General features: G+C 38.9%; 1 protein-coding gene across 3 annotated transcripts in view; it reads right to left on the minus strand.

Annotated features, from left to right (window-relative positions):
• Positions 1 to 22393, minus strand: part of ANKIB1 (ankyrin repeat and IBR domain containing 1) — a 99757-nt gene that overhangs the window by 56812 nt on the left and 20552 nt on the right. For all 3 annotated transcript variants that reach the window (XM_052802376.1, XM_052802386.1, XM_052802367.1), the window contains exon 2: positions 5938 to 6206. In XM_052802376.1, the coding sequence (XP_052658336.1) occupies positions 5938 to 6125 (188 nt within the window). In that variant the 5' untranslated portion in view covers positions 6126 to 6206. The remainder of the gene's footprint in view (positions 1 to 5937; positions 6207 to 22393) is intronic.

Raw genomic sequence — 22393 nt, forward strand, 5'->3', positions numbered from 1 at the left:
AAGCCTATTCTTCTGTTGTATTTTGGGACTGGTTCACCAACAGTCAGACCCTAGTGAGTAACTTTCCACATTGATAGCAATTCTTTCGAACTGAGCAGTCAGACGGTATCAGATGTACCTTAGGCAAAAAAAAGCCTGAGGGCATTGGAGGTGCTTGATCATCTGAAGACTGCATTTTCTAAAGAAAACATATTTCCTGTATGCTTTTTCTCTGTAATATCTTTACACCCATTTAGTGAATGAAATTTAAACTATCCTCTTGAATAGGAATCTTCCGTTAAGACCTTCATTCATAGGGAATCGTGATAAATGTTTATAGTGGAGTAAGACCAATTTGTATGTTGTACAAAGCTCTCCATCCATCTGTGCTACGTATCTTTCATTATTTTTTTGATGTTTCTGAGTGCTATGTAACTTTTTTCTCTTACTTCTAGAACCTTACCTATCACCCATTAGGGACTACCTATTTATTAGCTTGCAGTGAACACGGTCTGAATAGTGACATCAATACAGTTTTGTAACAGAGATAATTCTGAACTAGAGCTGTTAACAACCAAGGCACACTTCTCTGAACATTAGTGCTGAATCTAAGCACCACAAGCAGATGTCTAAAGACTGTAGCAAAAAATCACTGAGTAAATCACACTCAAATTGTTCCTGCAGTATTTACAATATAGTCCAATAAAGAAAACTTAAAGTGTTTAGTTCTTTGCTTCCAAAATGAAAAGTAACCTTCTCATGTTTTCTGGAGAGATTTCAAGGCATGTATTTTCTCTTTGTACCTTTCTATTTTTAGTAAAAGGCCCCAGACTGTTAGGGGTTGGCAAAGATGGCAGTCCATGGGAGGCAAGGCTGCTGTGGCTCCATGTCCCCAGGTCCAGCCAAAAGAGGGGCTGGGCTGCATTCCCAATAGACACACATGCAACACCTAGATACATGGCGGGCCACACAAATTTATGTGGACAGAAACACTCAGCACTCACATGACCACAAACAACACTGGCGGCCTCAACCTGTTCCACTCTCTAGGCAAGCAGGATGAAGGTCTGCTAGTGGGAAAAATCTGCATATAAACAATGTTAATCCCTTCAGCAACTGGCCTTGGATGCTGTTTATCCTGCAACTGGCACTGGATGACCTGGACCTTCCAGTGACCTCGCACACACATGTACTGCAGATCCTCAGTAACTGGCCTTAGACATTACCAGTACCTGGCCCCTGGATCCTCTCCTCTCCAGTTGCCTCAAACAGGCCTTCTGGCTGACCTGTGGACTTAGGGCTGATTTGAAACATGGCTCCCAGGCCACTTAACCTACTCACTGGCTAGTGCAGATTGATACTCACTAGCCACTACACATTGATATATGTACTGACATATGCATGCACTCTGTCTCTCCAGCTGCTGGCACCCCAGGCTCAGGGACCCCTCTGTCATGAGGTCCCTACTTCAGCTGCTGGTACTTAGACCTCCATACACAAACGTGCACACAGCAGAGTCCCATCATCCAGGAAAATAATTAGAAATAGAATTTATTGAGAAGATAGGACAGACTGCAGTGATCAGGCATGGTCAGACAAACATCATGGTCTGACAAGCCACCCATTTCCATGTACTGTCCCCTTTTAGCCCCTGGTCTATTGTCCCAAGCATGTTCCTCCCCAAACCGCCTTGATCCCTGTGGTGGGTTGACCTTCACTGCCTGCCAGGTGCCCACCCAGCCACTCTCTCACTCTCCCTCCTCGTCAGGACAGGGGCAGAAAATACAACAAAAAAGCTTGTGGGTTGAGATGAGGACAAGGAGATGGCTCACCAATTACTGTCACAGGCAACAGACTCAACTTGGGGAAATTAATTTAATTTATTGCCAATTAATAACAGAGTAGGGTAGCGAGAAATAAAAACAGAACTGGAAACACTTTTCCCCCATTCCCCCTTCTGCCCAGGCTCTACTGCACTCCTGACTCTTCTATCTCCTCCCCGACCGAGCAGCAGTGGATGGGCAATGGGGATTGTGGTCTGTTCATAATGCTTCATCTCGGCTGCTCCTGCCACTGTTTCCCTGCTCTAGCTTGGGGTCTCACCCATGGGATACAGTCCTTCCAGAACTGCTCCAATGTGGGTCTTTCCCATGGGCTGCAGTTCTTCAAGAACTGCTCCAGCATGGGTCCCTTCCACAGGATACAGTCCTTCAGGAACAGACTGCTTCAGCATCCTCACAGGGCCACAGGTCCTGCCAGCAAACCTGCTCCAGCGTGGGCTCCTCTCTCTACGGGTCCACAGGTCCTGCCAGGAGCCTGCTCTGGCGTGCTCTCTCCACAGGGTCACAGCCTTCTTCAGGGCACATCCCCCTGCTCTGGTGTGGGGTCCTCCCTGGGCTGCAGGTGGATATTTGCTCCACTGTGGACCTCCCTGGGCTGCAGGGGAATCTCTGCTCTGGCGCCTGGAGCACCTCCTCCCCCTCCTTCTTCACAGACCTCAGTGTCTGCAGGGTTGTTGGTCTCACATGTTCTCACTCCTCTCTCTGGCTGCTGTTGCACAGCAGTTCCTTCCCCTTCTTAAATATGTTATCACGGAGGTGCCACCAGCATCGCTGATAGGCTCAGCTTTGGCCAGTGGTGGGGCTGTTTTGGAGCCAGCTGGAGCTGGTCATGTCTGGCATGGGGCAGCTCCTGATCTCTTCTCACAGAAGCCACCCCTGCAGCCCCCTGCTACCAAAACCTTGCCACAAAAATCAAGTACAATCCCCTTCTGTAGACTCCTCCTGACAGGTGTCACAGCTGGGACATGGGGTGGACAGCTCTCTGGTGACAGCCCTGGAGCAGGGGGCTCCTCCCTCTGAATGAGCTTACTGGGATCCCCCCGCCGCTCTGCCTCTGGGCTCCCTTGTGCTCCTGGGGATGAGCCCTCCATCACACAACCTCACCCAAACTCTAGCTATATAACCCTACTAACGGGTCAAAGAAAATGAGATAGCTGTTGCTTGTGCTAATTAGCTGTGACCAGCAATTTTTGGCTTTTAAACATTAAATGCTCTGTTAAAACACTGATCTGTCAGATAAATATTATTCAGGGCTGCAGACCAAACAAAAGTTATATATTAATGGAATGTCTAACTATTTTCCTTTTTTTATTTCAACATTTCTAATATATCAAAGCTTTCTATGATACTCATGAAAAATTATCATAGAAACAATCCTAGTATTTTAACACACTCTTGCTGAATCTTGTGAAAAGAAAAGAAATTAACAGCTAATTTTCAGATTTTTAAAGCTCGATTATATATTAAATCAAGTTTCTGGGCTGTAAATGCTGGATGGAAGGTGCAGCAGCCAGATGACTCAGACACCTGCTGTAAAACAACTGCAGTTCAAAATCGTTGAGAAAGTTTTGTTAGTTTAAGTTTCTGCCGGTAGACTTTACGCTGGATTACACAAAATTTGTCCAGGTCAGGAGTTTTGCTTCATGACCCTTTCACCTCTTCTCCAGTTTCTTGTTTCTTCACTTCTGAGATTGCTATACCAAGATGTCCCCAACTCCCTTTCATTGCAAACTCAGTGCCTGTGCTTTCACCGTGTCTTTGGACAGTCACCACCAGCCATACATCTGGTAACAGGGATTTTGTCCCTTTGCCTCAGTATTTGGTAACAGCATGGCCAGATAGGTTATTTCTAAACATCTCAGAATATCTCTCTCAATGTATTGGGTTATGCAAAAGGTGTACTGACAACTGCATCAAAGTACAGTACTCTGTTTTGAGAAAATTTCACACAGTGAATTGTAGAACATGTCAGTTCATATCCACCTACAATAATACAAATACCAGCCTATAAAGAAAAATTGAATAATATGGTATACATATAAGTAACATCTAGAGTTTGAACTACAAGTTAGTGTAGCTACAGATTCCCAAATATTTAAAATGTTTAATGAAGAGATAAATATAAAATATTGCAGTATTATGGATATGTCATAATTGTAAATTTCTTTCAAAATACAAACAGGTTAAAATTAATTTTATTTTTAGCTACTGTACTTCATCAGTAAATCAAATCATTCATTTTAATATTCAGTTTATTTAATCTCTGCCATACCCAGGACTTTCTACATCAAAAGGAAGAGGCTTAACAGGAAATCAGTTGTGCCCTTTCTATCAACTTTGCAAACAAGCACACTGTAAGTCTGATATTTATTCACTCTTACTACTTTGTTTAGATAAAAAGGCTACATTTTTGAGCAGCTTGTCTAAGACAGGAGTTCTGAACAAAGCCCTTAGAAAGACAGAAGAAAAGTAAATAGTAAAAACACCTCAGTAAATTACTCCTAGCAACAGCAACAATTCTAACAGTCCAGGTTTTCAGAAGCAGACTCTAGCAAATAATAGCACCTTCACTATGTTTACTGGCAAAAAATGTATTGCAAACCTTGGACTCAAACTAGAAAAAGGAATTATTCTTTTGATTATTTGTTTGCAATATGTGCAAAATAAAACAGGTGTCCTGTGAGACTTAGATGCTGAAGGTCCCATACAGTTAGCAGTAAAATGTAATTTCTAAATTAACTTTTTTTTAACACAAAGCAATTATTTGAGATCTCATCATAAGGGTGCAATATGAATTAACTAATGGACTGCTCAGAAGTCAGTACTTATGACTTAATTTCTTTCCATATGTGCAAAAAATTTCATGTGTCCTTGTTGTTTCAATGAGGCTTATTTTCTTAAGAGATATTTTCTTGACAGAAATAACCTGAAAATCTCAGAGGAAAAAAAAATCACACAGAAAATGTAAATAAAAACTGCATGCTATTTTAAATTAAGTTTAGTTAAATTTTTCCTGTAATTCAAGAATCAGGAATGGGGGAAAGTTTGGGGATGTTAAGAAACAAACAAACAAACAAACAGATTCAGTGATGAAATGAAAACATGAATTAAAACCAGAAATACAGAATACACGAGGGAGGAGAGAAAAATATTTAGCAAAAATCAAGATAAATGAGAAGTTATAAAGTATAAAAAACTGTTAGGTGAATCTAAAACACTGAGGAAAAATTTATGGTGGGAGCCTAGATAGCTAGTAAAGTTACAGCCTATGAGGGACAAAACAAACCTTATACCACACGCCCATAAGTAGATAGAAACACAGAGATGAAAAGAATATTAACAATAACACAGGTCAGTATATATTTCCATTCTGTTTCCTAATATAAGGAAGAGGATATTTATCAAATTCTCTCTAACTTACTCCCTACTGAAGAAGAGGTTTAGCAATGTCTACTCAGTACTAGCTTAATGAAATACTAGACCAGAACAGCTTGTACCTGTGATGTCGGGACATGGATGAGATGTTAATTTTTAATTGATCTTAGAGCACTGACAAAAATACAGGAGAATGGAAGTAGCCAATGTTAGGGACTGCCGCACATGTTGACTGCAGCAATTATAAACTTACTTATTATTAAGATATTAATGTTCACTGTTATTATCCAAAATGAAAAATAAAACCTGCCTGAATAACACGAGAATAAACATATATTGTGCCATCTGGAAGTAGATACAATCAGTATGGTATCCATTAGGTACAGCTTCACAAACAAATTAAGGCAGGAAAACACATCAAGAACTGTGGAACAGTCACTATTTTCAAAGAACTGTGGTATAGGAGTCTTCAGGAAGCAAGCTAAAACTGTACAAGACTAATGTTACAAGGAACAAAGATACTAAAAATAAAATTAAAAACTGTTATACCAGTCTGTGATTATAGACTAATTTGCATGTTTTCTATTACTACTTGAACATGTTACAAACTCCGTGTCTGCAATACACACATACATATGCACATAATATGTGTCGATGTATAAGGTATTTATAACCTAGCTGACACTCTTGCATTTCTTAGGTCAGTTTTTCACACCCAAGCAAAACTTCAAATCATACTTACCCCAGAATACGGTTCATTCCATGCCTAGCAGCATAATGGAGTGGAGTATTGTGCTGGTACGTTTCTCCATAAGAAGTATTTGGGTCGAGAGTTTCTTTTAGTTGAGGGTTGCTCTCATAGATTTGGCAGGCCAAGTTTTCATCTCCATTTATAAGAGCTTTGCGGAATTTGGTGGTTGTATTTCCCATGTTGCTATCCTAGCTATCAATGGCACTTTTTCCTTCCCCCTTCATCCACTTGTTGTACGGTTCTGTAACATGCTTTGCAGCCTAAAAAGACAAAAAATATTTCAGTTATTCTGTAAAACACTCTTTCCTAGATGAATTCACTGGGAGCTACAGCACTGTAAGCAGGCATGTGAAGAAGTACATAGGGCCTGTAAACTCTACTCATGAACTGCTGAAGGCCTTCTAGGTAAATACACACAAATTTCCAATTTTTCACAGGTTATTTCCCTGATAAATTGTGCCATCTCCCAGTGCAAATATCTTCACTACCTATACTCTTTGAACATACGGAAAAGAAAAAAAATGGCCAATATCCACCTGTATTAGAAGACAGGGATGAACACTGAATTTCCATTAATAAGTGAATTAGAAATTAGAAGTGATTTCAAAACACAGTAGAACCAAAGCAAAATTCTTAAACGAGGTAAAATTCTTCAAAAACATGCAAGAAAGCAGACATCAGTTTAACTTTCACTTAAATCATGCAAAAATGTGCTTGAAGCACCTGTGCTTGTGTAGGTGGGTGCAAACAGCACTCTTCTGTGCCAGCAAGGCGAATGCACATGAACACAGGAATTACCATGGTCCCATCTTAATAGTTCTGCTAAGCGGACTCTTTTAAACACCTAACCCCATTTTTAAAATGACACTTAAGAGATCAACAATGAATAGGTCCATACAATGCCAGGCATTATCCTGGCACAAACCAACTGCACCTTACAAGTACTTCAAAGTACTTTCCAGCTGCTATGCTCCCCAGCCTCTCACCTTTACCTGATGGAGGGGACCAGCAGGTTGAGCTGCATAAAGACAGGGCAGACAGAGCATCTCCACTCATGAGATGGGACAAGAGAAGCTTATCAGGTCGTGCAGTCGAGAAGAACACATGTTGGTTTATGTCAGTGGGACAGACGGGGGACTCAGCACCAGTCTGCAGCTGGTAGCACTGTGAACCTTCTAGGAGGTCTCTTTTGTGCATGAGTCATCCCATTCAGACTGATCCATGCCAGAACTTTCACCCCACAAAGCACACACTGGGATCCAAACATGCCAGGCACAGCAGGTTAGGAATTGAGATTTCTAATGTTGGGCACATATAATGAGGCAGGGCAGGAGCTGCTTCGTGCCCAGTACCTTATATTCAACCTGATGGGACTATCTCAAAACTTCTATTTCTACATTGGCTTTCCAGCAGTTACTGGTGCCCAGACAGCCTTATAGACAGAAGAAATACAGGAATCCAAGGGGTCTAGAGCTGCACAAAATCCCAGGGAATCAGAATGTAGATGCAATTCATGTGAAAAGGATTTGGGGAAACCTGGGGAAGAGCTGCAATGAGATATTTTTGTTTCTCCAGAGTAGTCCTCTCATGAGCTGCTTTCAGCTACTGTTGTGAACTTCTGTGTCACGTTGCATCCCAGTCTTACTACAGCTTTGCTCAGATCCCATTCTGCACAAGATCCTACCAGGGCGAGTGTTGCACTGTCTCCTCTCAGCAGTTCCTCTGAGAGGTCATTTCGTGAAGGGGAGGGAAAAGACTACTTTCATCCTAATCTCACCAGTGCCATTCGAGAAGGAGAGCAGTGGCCTACATTTTCATCCCCTTTTCCTACATAACCTTGGTGAGGCAACCCTTATTTTGGAGTTGTTGTGTCCTACCTTTTGATGTCATTGTGTGAGATAACAATGACACTACCAAATCAGCTGACTCAACATGCTAAACATGTTGCCCATGTTCTCCTGTGACCAGAGTTACCTAACAAGCAACTGCATTAAGCAGCTGAAAGTTTATAATACTAATACTAAAAAAGTTGGCACTCATTTAAAAGCAAATGAACACCCTTCATATGTTTAGTTATATACACAAACCAAAGCCCAGATTCTTCAGTCACACTAAGGATTCTGCAGCATTTTGTATCTTTCCATCATCTCTATATTTTAAAATATAAACATGAGATACTACGCAGATATATTTATATTCTTCAAGAAAGCAACTACATGTTCACATTACAATGTCATAGCTCTCAGTGCTGTAGATTAATGTTTTCGGATGCAGAAACAGCTGCATTACTCTAAATATTGTATAGTTTCAGGTGTTAATGAAAGACTGTACAAAACCAAGAAAAACTCTACACTCTTCTCAATCAACCAGCAGTTCATATTACCTTCAACAAATAGGATCTCAAAAATAACTTGAAAGAATGATTTTTCAGTAAAGTTTGCTAACGAGATTAGTTTATGATATTATAATATCTGTCAATCCCTATTCACCACCAATAGCTCTCGAGACTGTAAACTAAATTAGACAAGAACAAGTGCCTGGAAGATATCACGTTCCTAGAATCTTCATGAAAATCAATAATGAAGATCCCACTAGCGCCCATAACAAGAAAAGCACAAAACCCTCTTCCATCATTTGAAATTCGAAGGCAACGGCACCAATTGCCATGCACTTATTTCTGGAAATTAGCACATGGATAGCTTCTGCCAGCTGCGGAACATGCTGCCTCTTGCCCCAAACTGGAATGTTAAACAAGTCTGGGTAGGCATGAGGGAGGGTGTTAAGAGTATAAAGAGATAAGATGGTGCCCTCAGGCAGTCTGAGAGGAAGCTGGGGCAGGGTGGTACTGTTGAGATGTTGAAGAAGAGATCTGAATGGATTTAGGCAGGGGTCTGGAAATGTATGGGAGAACTGAGGGTCTGTGTAGGGTGGCTCTACAGAACTAAAAAGCTCAAGTTACTGCAGTGCAGAAAAGGCAAAAATTGTAAATTTCATTAATTCTGTTGCACACCAAACAAACTGTATTTATTTTTGATGGCGTATGGACATATTAGGTGGTAGCACAGTCTTTAACAACTAATAATACAAAAGATGCAGGCACATTGCGTGAACTATTATGTACATTATCATAACATCCGGGAATTTTAGGAATATGCCGCATGTACTGCATAAGTCCCTGAGCAAAACAGTGACATCTGCTTCCATAAAAAAAGCTTACAGCCTATGTGCACAATAAAGGGCTACATATGATACAGACATGATATAGAAAGGTGAACAAAATAAAAAGAGTAAAATACTTGTCTGCATAACAGGACCACTCTCCAAATGAAAAGATTCTCAGTCAAAGGAAAGGGAGAATTTGAAGAAGGATTATGAAACAGAGCGATGATGCAGCTTTGAACAGACACAAGTGAAAACTCCCTGCAAAACCAAGAATCAGCATAGAGGTATTGAAAATTTAGCAAATGGCTAATGTAACTACAATCATCACGTTATCAAAATAAAATGGAAGATGATAGAATGGGGATAGTCCATGAAAGCCCTTCAGGTGAAGGCAAAGAGCTTATATTTGATGTGATAGCAAGAAACCAGCCTCTGAAGAATGCAAGGAGAGAAGTGACAGGGTCAAAACTAACCCAGAAAACAATTCCCTACTTAAAATACATGATACAATAAACTGTACTAATGCTTTTCAACTTCATACAGTATCCACAAGGTCTTTCATCTTTAACACTAAGACAGGCATTAGTCTTTTATGCTTTGGAAATTTGGTGGGTCACACTGTAGTTTTCTTTTCTGAATCAGCCATTAAACATGCCAGCAGAGGTACAGAAAGACAGGGGAGAAGCTGCCTCTGTACCCTGGCTGCAACAGTTGGCTCCCAGCATGTTTGGAAGTCTAGAAGAAACCAAGATGTGACAGCTACTGCCTCTCTCAAGCTGGCATGGCTCATGAGTGCCCTGCTGTAAAATATTCAAGATCTGCCCATTTGCAGTCTTCAGTTCATCTTTCAGCTAACAGACCAACTGCATCTGCCACCAAAGCAGCGTCTACTTCAACTGAAGGAGAAAAAGGACAAAATACGCATTCATGAAACAAACTTCTGGATCCGAAAATGGCTGAAAGAAGCCCAGTCTGCCTTTTTTTTTTTTGTGGTGTTTTTTTCCATTAAGAGCTTCAAACCCGTTACGTGTTCTCAGAGGACAGTAAGCTAACAAGGCCAATGCTGGAACCAGGCAGTGATTCAGAGAAAGGAAACGTGGTTTGCTCTTTCAACCTCTCATTTCATGTTTTTGAAAGTGATGGGCATGTATTTCCTCCTGAAAGGGGGGAAACGGGTGGCAGAGAAGGGGTCTGGAAGGTTCAGCCAGTCCACAACCTCAGGGACATGGAGGGCTCCCGTGGGCTGAATACAGGGGTTGCTAAAGCAGTTTCAGCAGCTCCCAGGCTCGCATGTGTAGTGTGCAGTGTCAATGTCACTGGTCTTGCTTTGCTGTTTGTGTAAACCCAGCATTTAAAATCCTTAGGCTATTTTTTAATGTGACGTATTACAAAAACATCACAGTGGAACAAAAATGACAACATGAAAACGACAATTTTCAAGTATTTTATCTTAATAAAATGAGACTTGAGTAGAATTTTACAGGACAAAGACAAGATATTTGTTTGGTAGGCAGACCTATTCACTAAATTTTCAGGTTCTGTGATAACAGAAGGGCTATATCATAGCCTTTACCATAACCTCGTAACATTTATCATGACCACAAATACCATAACCTTTACACCAAAGAATACAGGAAAAACTATATGCAATGTTTGCTAATTATATCCCATATTATTTCAGAATTCCAAACATCAACCATCTCATTCAAAATTAGAAACTGTATTTACTATGCTACTATTGCCAAATAAAAGTTCCAGCTTAAATGAAAAAGACCAAAATACTGGTTACACAACTCATCATAAAGTCTAAGGAAAGATTTTTATAAACTCAGTCAGGGGCATCACACTTCTCTGCTTTGGCAATGAACAGTAAAACTTCTATGGGCTTATTAGCAACACTGCTAACATCAACACTTTGATATCATAGCTCTATAAATATTTAACAGAGACAGACACTCTCATAGGAGCTTGAAGACTGCGTACAAGATGAAAAAAGGGTGGATACAGAAAGACACGGGTAGAGCAAGGTAATGATGAGAGATTGAGAGCAGTTGCACCAGCTGCCCAATTACTATTGATTTTTCCATGGGCATCATCATAGAAGTGAGTTTGAAGAAGGACAATTGTAATGGCTTAATAGGATTTTAGAAGGGGTTCATCCTTTGAAAAACTGCCACGGTGCTTGCTAGAAATTTATAATGAATGACAAAATATTGTACAAGTGGGATCAGGTAAGTATTTTTGAAACACTACTTCTAACACTCATTTAGGAACCATGTATTGAACACACAAGTCTTTAATGAGATGACGTACATCTCTCAATGTACATTTGAATTGCTTTAATACTGAAGCCGAATTTCTCACTGAATGTAGCACTAGCATGTGATCATACAGCAGCCGTTCTGTATCTTGGGGGATGAAGAAAAGGAAGGGAGACACACTGTACTACGCCATACTGCTTATGAAATCTATCAAAACCAGTAAAAAAAATACTCAGGTTTAACAAGGAGAAGAAAATGCTATGTATTTCTTGCACCAAAAAATCTATTATCTATATAATGAGCAAAGATCAGCAATGGATCTAATCATCATTTGCAACCATTATTTTACAATGTAATACTGTGTAATTCCACAGTTTAACCCTAAAAAGTTTGAATACCATTCACAGCTTAAAAAAAGTGTACTTCTTATTTGACAAAAGTAGTTTTTCATGTAAACTATAAGAACATTATGGTGAAATAGCTAAGTGAGCCAAGCTCAAAGCAGCAAGACTTTACACAGACCCTCATAATTAAATCTTAATGTTATTAAAATAAAATACATTATTGACTAAAATTAGTGTACATTACATGGTTTCTACACCTTTGGAAAGACAAGTGATAATGAATTGCTTATGCAAAAAGGATAAAGAAAAAAGATATCAAAACTACTTGTTTTCCAAAAGCACCTGGCTTTTGCTGACAGCATAAAATACTATATTGCATTCTAAAAGCATCTTCTGTTTCAAGCACAATTAGCTCAAAAGGTAACGATTTTATTTGCTTTGGATACTGCAGTTAAACAGCTCATTTTTAAAAGCTGAGTTTCTAAAATATTTACTGCAGAGTCTGTCCTGCATTATAAATCATAATTTATTGCAGAAGAGAACTATGAACAGCTTCGTGGTTTAGGAGAAAGCCTAGTAACCTGGTACACTTAGGAGGAGTGTCACATCGTCATGTTGGTAATTTTAATTCTCACTACTGGGACGGACTAACACAAATGAAGCAAGTCAAAAGTCATGTTCAAGAACTCTCAGGATACCAAGCCCTCTCCCTAACACAGCAGAAAAAGTCTTGGTTAGTGCTCCTCTTCCTCCCTTGCCTCATTCCCTCTCCACAAAGTAAAGAGCACCACAGCGCCAAAAAATTGCTCCCTTTATCAAGAGGAAAAAATTAAAAATTAAACATTCAAATGTGCACACCTACTTTATGTATGGCTGGCAGAGATGTATATAATTAAGATGTAGCAGAAAAAGTTAGGCTAAAGCTAACTTTTACATATTTACAGTAAAGATTTAAGATTTGCCAAATTTTAATTAATGGGCAAAAATTGCTCTTGATGGATACATGCATCTGGAGGAACATTTCAGCAAACTTTTAAGTAACAAATGCACTAGCAAAGCTTGAGAATCAAGTTATGGAAAAGTGGTGGTGGAGGGGCTTGTTTGGTTTTGGTTCGTTTGGTTTTGCTGTTTGGGGTTTTTTTTTTGTTTTGTTTGGGTTTTTTACACACTGCAATATTCTAAGGTTTGTGCCAAAAGTTCTGAAGTCATCGACAGGAAATGATGAAAGCACCTCTGCCACTTTAAACCTCTGTGAGTGGAGCTTGACATTATCAAATTCAGTGTTATATTTTACACGTCAAAGTACAGACCAAAAAAATAATTGTTATGCCAACACCTCACCCTTTGTAGAACGATCACCAATATAACGTTCTGTGTTTTAAATACCAAGGTTGAAAAGTGGCAATAATGTTGCAAGTTGACTTGCATAAAACATAGTGTACGGTAGTGAGAAAATTAATTATTTCCTCATTTATATGTTTGTGGGATAGAGAGTCTAGCAACTTATGTTAGGATCTTTTTATGCTGGCCTATGTACCCACAAGTAGAAGGCTTAAAGTTATTGCTCAACTCAGTAATTTGAGACTTTGGTTTACTGACTCAGGCACAAAGACTTTCATGCAGGTGGAGTATTTTCTTTCAGGCACATTTCTTTCACAACTCCAGTTTGTGGAGAAAAAGGGATTTTAAGCATGGCTTTGGTTTTCTTTGCATTGATACACTTACAGGGATGCAACACGGGCAGCTGCAGCAGAGACTAAAAGCAGTTATCACTTTAAGGAAAAAATTGTGCATAGACCTAGCTAAAGTAATTGCTACATTAATTTTGATGGTGTTGTCTACAGTATTTGCATTTATCATCTAAATGAAATGTGGGAAATCCACTGTGGTGTAGGTACATACACACATGGCAGAAGAGACAAGATACTGTGCAGCCAAATCAAAGGTTTACTGTGACAGTTAGATGAAGATAGCATCCCTGCAGATAGTCGGGAAAAGAAATCCAGCGGCACAAGTTAAAAGGAGCACCTGTTTTGGTGCATCCTGGTTTTTTTATCCTTAGGGAGCAGCAATTCAGTAAGACAGAACAAAAGAGTTATCATTCTATAATTACACACTGTAATATCCAATAGTCTCACCTGTAATTGCGGATCATTTCATATTCATTCCAGGGCACCATGTCTTCAGAAAATTATTTTAAAAACAACAACAAAACCCTCAAAGTTCTCTGAAGTCCAGATAACACTGGAGTTGTTCCCAATGCAACTGTCTGTCAAGGCCTTAATAATCTGATTTAATTTGCTGTAGCTTAGTTACTGCTACAAGAGAGATATACTTCTTAATGGTCTTTTTAGGCTCCAGTCATAAAATACAGCAGAACTCTTTTAGGACTAGCTCTTCAATCCTCAGGTTAAGTAGACTAACCAAATCTAAAATAATATAAAATATCTGTACCTAGTGTAATACCAACGCTACCATCCTAAGACCTCCTCTATCCAGATCAGAAGGTGAAGAAACACAAGATGAAATGTTTGACATTTTATTAGATTAAGTCAAGCTAAAGACAGACATGCTTGATAGTTCTGGCATTTTAATCTCAGGCTCACTGTTTGTCTTAGTATAAAAAGCTCACTATAGACTGTTCCACTGACTAAAGTAACTCAATACACTTTTGATACAGTGCATAAAACAGTTAATGAAATAAATGTCTATAAAAGTGACTTCTCTACCACACGTCAATGCTGATAGCACCACTTTTTCATCAAGCAAAAGTGAACAAGTATCACCCAGCCCCTACATAAAGAAGTACCAGCAGCCCATGACTCACAGGCCAGTTAGCATCAGTGATAAGCTAAAGAATATGAACCAGAGACTGGTAACGTTCTTAACCAGTGCAATGTCTCTCCTGTTGGCAGCATGAGAACCCCATTCAGGTAGTGTAATGCCTCTCTGGTTGGTTTCTCCTTAACCCTCACACATACTACATACCCAATGTGTTGGCTGGGATGGAAGCCTCTTTGCAAAAAAGACTCAAACACACTTTATTTAACCGTAAGATAAGCAACAACCCAGCTCAGTTCAGTTAAAGACAAATGTGTGTCCCCTCCAAAATCACTTTCAACAGACAAAAAGAACACAGTGAAACCACCACCAAGAGTTACAAGGCAACGGTTTACAGAGTAATGGACAGATGGGATAAAGAGACTGACGCTATATGGAGCAAAAAGTCTGAAGAAATTTGTGTGCTCCTGTCACATTGACCTGCTTAGAAAAACTGAGGGTAAAGACAACCAGTACTGGAGAGCACTGCTAGGACATGAAGCAGAAATGAAGACGGATGCAAACAGCTATAGAAAACCCTATGGGGAGCTTGACTGACCAATCTAAATAGGGTGCAATGTGCCCTGACCCTGGCCTTAACAGAGTCCTGGATGTATTTTTCAAGTATGTTTGCTCAGCTTAACACAATTTAAAAGCCATGTTAAGATTCAGGTAAACAAGTTTGAAACTGCACTGCAGCCTAAAGCCAACCCTCTGGAGAGCCTCTGGTACAATCTGGCCAGGCAAAAGCTTTAATGTTAACCATATTTTCAATGGCGTTAAACTGATACAATTGAAAACAAAACTTTTTGGCTGCCAAGGCATATCCATAGAAAGCAAAAATAAAGAGGATGGCAACACAGGGCTGCTCACGAGCATGCACCTCCACGGTAAAATCTGAAAATCCCTTATACATTTAGAAACCTTAGCATGTTCCTGAAGCAGAATTCTCTCAGTTTAAGGAAACTTTTTCACAGGAGAGGGTATCAGCTGGTAGGGTCATGCTGTCACTGGATCTTTTAAGTATGCAAGAGGCCTACATGGTGTATCTTAAAAAGTAAGGATAGCTAGTAGACCAGGTCAGCCAACTGCAATCAGACTGTACATAATAAGCATCATTCCACCACTTTCTAAAAGTATACAGTTGCATTTAGAAACAATGAGTATCTGAAGTCAGTGCATTTCAACACAAAAACTACTGGTTTTATAAACAGCAATGAATTTTTAATAAAGTAAAAATAAAAAGGTAAGCAAACAAATAAATCTGGATTTTTCAACGTAGAATCTCCCAACATATCATGCTGTATTTCAAACCATCAGAGGAAAGCAACAATCACAGTAACCTACCACTGACTCCTGACTTGTAACTACACTATTGTGAGGACCAGTGCTCTGTCTGTAGACTGCTGATAGTCCGCAGGTTGCACGTTCTGAATAAACCGAGCAACACTTACTGCAATTTCTCTATTATTATCCAAATAACTGAAAGCACTGAAAAGAATATTACACATCATTTCAAGGAATATGTAATGTACGCAGAGTTCCCTATTTTTACTTAAGCAAACTATGCTTTGAAGAGTGACAGAGTACATCTCTACTTGGTGCGTTATAATTATTTCATAAATATTTACAGGATGAAACTTTGTAAAATATACACTACTTACATTAAAGAAGTATCTGTTTCTATGTTATTCAAGTGGGAGGTGAGGAAAGCATATTCAACTGTCTGAGAAAGATGATGAACAATGTTCACAAACGTACCGGACTAAAACCACACACGCACATACTTTTATTGTTTCCTGGAAGCATTCTTATGTGCTGGTTTTGTTCTCCGTAAAGCTAAAAGACAATGTGACCCCACTGATCTTTCAGAGATCTTGATTTTTTTCAGATGAATGAGTAAATCAATATCCTTTTAACAAAGAGGTAATTTAACTGATCAGCACTCCTTCAAAGCAATACATTCATTTAGGTCTAAACACAGAATCCAGGAGATCATTGTGTGTCTAAAATGAGACAGATTCCCACAGCAAAATACGTTTTCTCACAATATTTCACAAATGTTTTATGACATTTCTGAGAGACAACTTTAGGAACTATTTAACTCTTTCTAGTCCAAGAGGTATGCATCCTGCTTGTCCTTGGGTGCTAAGCTCCCAGAATCTCAAGAGTCATCATTGCTAAGAACGAGCCATTCAGGTAACTACAGTGACAAGGATCATCACTTGCACCTTACATAGGCCAGAAAATTAGCAGAACTGCAACTGCTGCACTTCTGATAAAATATTTAATATACCCATGGGCAAAATTCTGACTCTGGCAGGGAAATGGCAAAACATATATTGGATCTAATCTAACATTAATTTACACAAACACATAACTTGAAGAAATATTTTTAACTTTTGCCAGAACACCTCTGCTGAAATATTGGGCTGTTTTTCCCTCTGCGTACAAACTGTTTAATCATTTACATAAAGGCTGTGGATAACAAAATTTAATTATAGTATGTCACTTACAGTTTGTATTTACAAAGATTATTCTTGACTCTAGCGTAATTACAATGAAACACAACCTTGTTTTGCGTGATAATGATTTTTGGCTTCAAGACAAATATCAAGCCAAAGAAAAGAGAGAGAGAATAAAGCTTATCACAAAAATCCAACGGAACCTGAGATTGAATCATAGAATCACAGAACGGTTTGGGTTGGAAGGGACCTTTAATGATCATCATGTCCAACCCTCCCACCATGGGCAGGGACATCTTTCAGTAGGTCAGGTTGCTCAAAGCCCTGTCCAGCCTGATCTTGAACACTTCCAGTGGTGGGGCATCCACAACTTCCCTGGGCAACCTGTTCCAGTGTCTCACCAGGCTCATCATAAAATAATTCTTCCTTATGTCCAATCCAAATCTACCCTCTTTCAGTTTAAAACCATTGCCCCTTGTCCTGTCACTACAGGCCTTGGTAAAAAATCCCTGTCTTTCTTGTAAAGCCCCCTTTAAATATTGAAATGCTGCAACAAGGTCTCCCTGGAGCCTTCTCTACTCCAGGCTGAACAACCCCAACTCTCTCAGCCTTTCTTCACAGGAGAGGTGTTCCAGCCCTTTGACCACTTTTGCGGCCCTCCTCTGGACCCGCTCTAACAGGTCCATGTGTTTCTTGGGAGGTCTCTTACCGGAGACCTCAGAGCTGGACACAGCGCTCCAGGTGGGGTCTCACAAGAAAGCAGAGCAGAGGGGGAGAACCACCTCCCTCAAGCAGCTGGCCACGCAGTTCTCCTATTAGTTCTTCTATCAATTCTCCTATTAACATAATCGACATACTGACTGATGTAGACACTAATACAATACAAATGACTGCCGTTCTTTGTAGAATACTATTACTGACCTTTCCTATGTAAGGCAAGGAAAGGAGTAAAGACAAATGCAAGTTACCAGAGTCTCTTATTTTGCAAAATCTGACCCATTTGGCATCAAAACTGCATGAAGTGCAACAGAGTACGCAAGCTTAAAGTTACAAAGATTTTCAAGAACCAGTCTAAAAAAAAGCATTCTGTTTTACCCAAGTAATAAAATCTTTTACTTTAATTGAGATCTTCAGCTATTTACCTGAAGCTTCCACCAGAAGTAACTGTACAGACACTGGGATCATAAAATAGCTAACGGTGCTTGATGGTTAGTGGAACTTTCTTCATGATCACATCCAGGGGTCATGCTGAAGCTAGACAGAGAAGATAGTAACAGCAGTTATGCCATTTCTCCTATGTTCTCACTATTCCTGCTGGCAACCAGATAAGATAGTGGGAAAAGAGCAACAGGAGTAACAAGTCTGGCTGGATTGCCAGGAGCATGAAAAATGCAGAAAACAAGGGAAAACAGTTTGCAGTAGTCTGTGGGTGGAAAGTGAAAACAGAAAGGAGAAAGGACACTACAAAACCTTCATCATCCACGGGCCACTGTCATGCAAGCTAAATAAGGCAAAACTAGTAAGCGTTCATTAAGCTAAAGGACATATTAATAAAGGGCCTACACAAGTAGGTGAATTGTGGTTATCCTGAACAAACATTCCTTATTCTGGCATTTTTTATTTCTAGGAAATGACTGAGACTGTATAAGTCTCTTACAATGATTTTTCTTTTGTTGAAACTTTCTTAAGTAGTATGTACCTATGCTACTTGTCAGTACAACGCTCCAGTCAGGACAATGAAGCTTCCTTCAGAAACAAAGAGAAGCATAAACAAACGATTAATATTACTACCCTTCCTGACATCCAAGCTGAAGAAAAATGTATGTTACAATGTGCTTGAAAATTAGTATTTATATCAAAAATCTGAGCAGTAAGTAAAGAAAGCAGATGTTCTATGATAGAAATAAAATTATTTTCAATTTCACTTTTTCTGTGTTCTTTTCACAGCTAATATTGCTGAGAAGTTTGGGAGTATCAACCAGGGAGTTTTCTGCTCACTCCTGCCTGACATACACTTCAGCTCACATGCCCAAAGAATATTAGTGAACACAGACCTACTTTTTTTTTAAATCGTTCTTTTAAAAGTCCTGTTACATTTGTCTGTTATGGTCTTTCTTAAACAGCAAAACTGTGATATAAACCCCATTCCTTATATTCTAAACCACAACATTCAGGTCACCAGATTCTTACATCTTGTGTCTGCTGGAACATTTCACTATTGCATCCACTGTTTCAATTTCTTATTGCGCCTGAAAACAAAAAACTCTCTGTTCATGTAGAAATGTGTCATAACAATAAAAGAGCATCTGTGCTCCAACAAATCCAACGGCATTTGTAGTGATTAAGGCTAACCGGTTTGCAGTAGGTTTTCCTTTTAAATTATTGCAATACTGTTGTAGAAAGCCAGGAATGGTTTTGTTTTATTGGTTTAGCACACAGGCTACATCATACCACACTTCACTAACCAGCCTATATAACCAAATTATTCTTCCTTCAGACAAAGTCTTTTAAAAATTTCATTGTCCCTAATGCAGTAATTTAACAGCAACTTCCATGAGTTTGGATTAAACAACATCAAGACATCTCTTTGGACATCATCCTACAGCTGTCCTAAAAGCTAAGAGAAGGCAAACAAGAAGTCTGTTCAAAGGTATCTGGGGCAAGATAGAATCTCAGCCAAATTTGATGATCTGAAACTATTATACCAAAGAAATGTCTAACCTAGGTAAATGGCTACCTGATACAGCAAAAAATAAAGATGTAGAGTGACACTTTCTGGATGAAAACTACTGCCCAAATTCATGAACGAATCCATGATTTTTCACAGAAGAAAGAGAGCAAGCTTTTGGGTATGGAGAAATGAAGGATCCTTGAAGACAGTAAGGGCTCCTATCCCTGTGCTTGTCAAGATCAAGATTTAAGTAATCAGAAAGGATCAGGATGGTGCTGAACTTCTGGCAGAGTCTCTGCTATATTCTCCAGGGGAATTCTGTGGATTTAACACCAGAATGAGTTTAAAAGACGTTGAAGACCTGCAGGAATTGCATTCCTCGGTTTTATTTACCACCTTCTGCATGCTACAAAGAACCTGTTTTCCTGGATCACAACCTCAGAAATTGATATAATCCATTATCTTTCCTGCTAGCAGTCAGTCCTATACATTACAGAGAGAGTTGTAAAAAGCTTAATTAGACAATGAACAATCTGCTAAGGGAAGAAATTTCTTTAGTCCAGCAACTAAGTGATTGACCTTGTCCTGAAATCAGAATTTTTCATCATTCATATTTACTCATGAGCATTCTTATTGCTTGCATCCACAGTGTCCAATACTCCAAAAATCATAATAGAATCTTGGAGCCAATGTGTTCTTGAGATAATGGGTTCAATTGATACTCAATTTGGAAACCTGAAAAATTACCTGGCTTCTACAGCAGACTAAGAAAGTAAAAACTTTAATGAGATTTTTGTAGCTACATTACTAAGCTAAAAAAAAAGAGGAATTGCAAAAATATTAGACAAGACTTTAAAAAATTAAAAGGAAAACCCCAGGGTTTCTTTCAGCTTTGTAGATTTCGAAGGGTTAGAGTACAAATTAAAAATGACTGTAGGTCTGACAAAGACTGCTAAGAGTCCTTTGCTGTTTTGGAACTTATTTCAGACTGACTGGGAAAAAAAAATGTTGATCCTCAAAAATAAAGGCAAACTGCTTAGGAATAAATATCCAAAATTCTAAATGGGAGAGAAACTAAATGGGAGTTTATTCCTACCTTGAAAGAATTCTATTTCAAGACTTCAGCTTAAAGCAAGCTGATTTTCATTATATATACTCAAATGTTATTAATGACAACTAGGTTACTTCTTTAGTTCTAACAATCTCATTTACCACTTCTACTGTTTATATGTCAACATCTTATTGATTAACACAATTTATTGTGTGCTTTCATGAAACAGCATTATATCTGGTTTGCAGCAAAATTTCCAATGGTTTTAGACTTCACAAATATGAAATTGACTTTAGTTCTTCTAAAAGTTTGCTGTTACCAATGTATGCATTTTTTTTTTCCATTTTGTTTCCAGAGATTATAAACATAGTTAACAATAATGGCCATACTGGATCAGATACTTCTCATTTAATACCTTGTCCAGAGAGTTGCCAGCAGACTATACCAATGAAAACTACAAAAACTGGGCAAGAGTGAACTGATGCTTTTCCACAATACTCTCCCAGTCTTTGGCAATTTACCACTTGATGAATTCTTGAGCCAGACGCACTGTTTTTATGTTAATAACCTGTAATGCATTTTTCTTCCATTAATTTGTTCAAAACTCCCTGAATCTATGGAAAATCTTAACAGCCCCAGCATCTTGAAATTTCACAGCTTAACTATTAATTGTGAAGAAACATCTTTTTTTAATTTGCCACTTGTTAAATTTCACTTTCACTGTCTACAAGAACTGAAAGGTAGACAGCAAAAAAATTTTCCTATTTACTCTCTCCATTCCACTTGTGATTTTAGAGATTTTTATCACATCACCTTTTACAGGTGATCACCCTTCTATCATACCGATCTTTTGTTCTTTCACAGAGTGATTAACCCTAATTCTTAAGAAATCGATCCTGTGCAACTTTTAAGATCCTTTTGGCTTTTTCTGATCTTTTTCCAATGCCACTAACACCTTTTTGAGTTAGGAGATGAGGAGCTGTGTACAACTTGCAGCATGCATGGATTTACACGGTGGTGGCATGATCTATACTCTTTCAACATTTGTTTTACTTTTTGGACTCGTACTAAGGACTATTTCTTCAGAGTTTTTATTATAACCTCAAGATCTTGCTCCTGAGTGGTAACAATTAAGAGAATACTATTCTATATAAATTTAGGACCCCCCCCAACCATGTGAATCTTTCACCTTTAGCTATATTGAGTTTCATATGCTATTTACCATTGTGTCTCATAAAATTCTTTTGCAGTTGACACTGTGTTTGTAGTATTGTCTAGAGACTATCTTCTCACCACTTAACATCTTTTCTGGATCATTTATCCTTACATTAAAAGCAGAGGTCCTAGCACTGATCTATCTGGGACTCTATCAGTAACCTTCAACCACTGCGAAAACTGCCTCTTTATTCCTACCCATTTCCTATCTTTTAACTAGAGACTTCTGCACGCAACGGACCCTTCCTCTTTCCCAAAGCTGTCTGGACTCTTTAAGGCTTCTAAGCAATGTGATCATGTGAAATGCCCTTTGAAAATCCAAGCAGATTATATCAAATGCATTTGCCCTGCTAACTTCTTCAAAGAATTTCAGTAAGTTTGTGAGACCAGATGTTCCCTTACAATGCTATGTTGACTGTTCCTCAGGACATCACATTTATCCATGTGTCTTCTAATTT

Source organism: Harpia harpyja, chromosome 1 (assembly GCF_026419915.1).
Source record: "Harpia harpyja isolate bHarHar1 chromosome 1, bHarHar1 primary haplotype, whole genome shotgun sequence".
NCBI lineage: Eukaryota > Metazoa > Chordata > Aves > Accipitriformes > Accipitridae > Harpia > Harpia harpyja.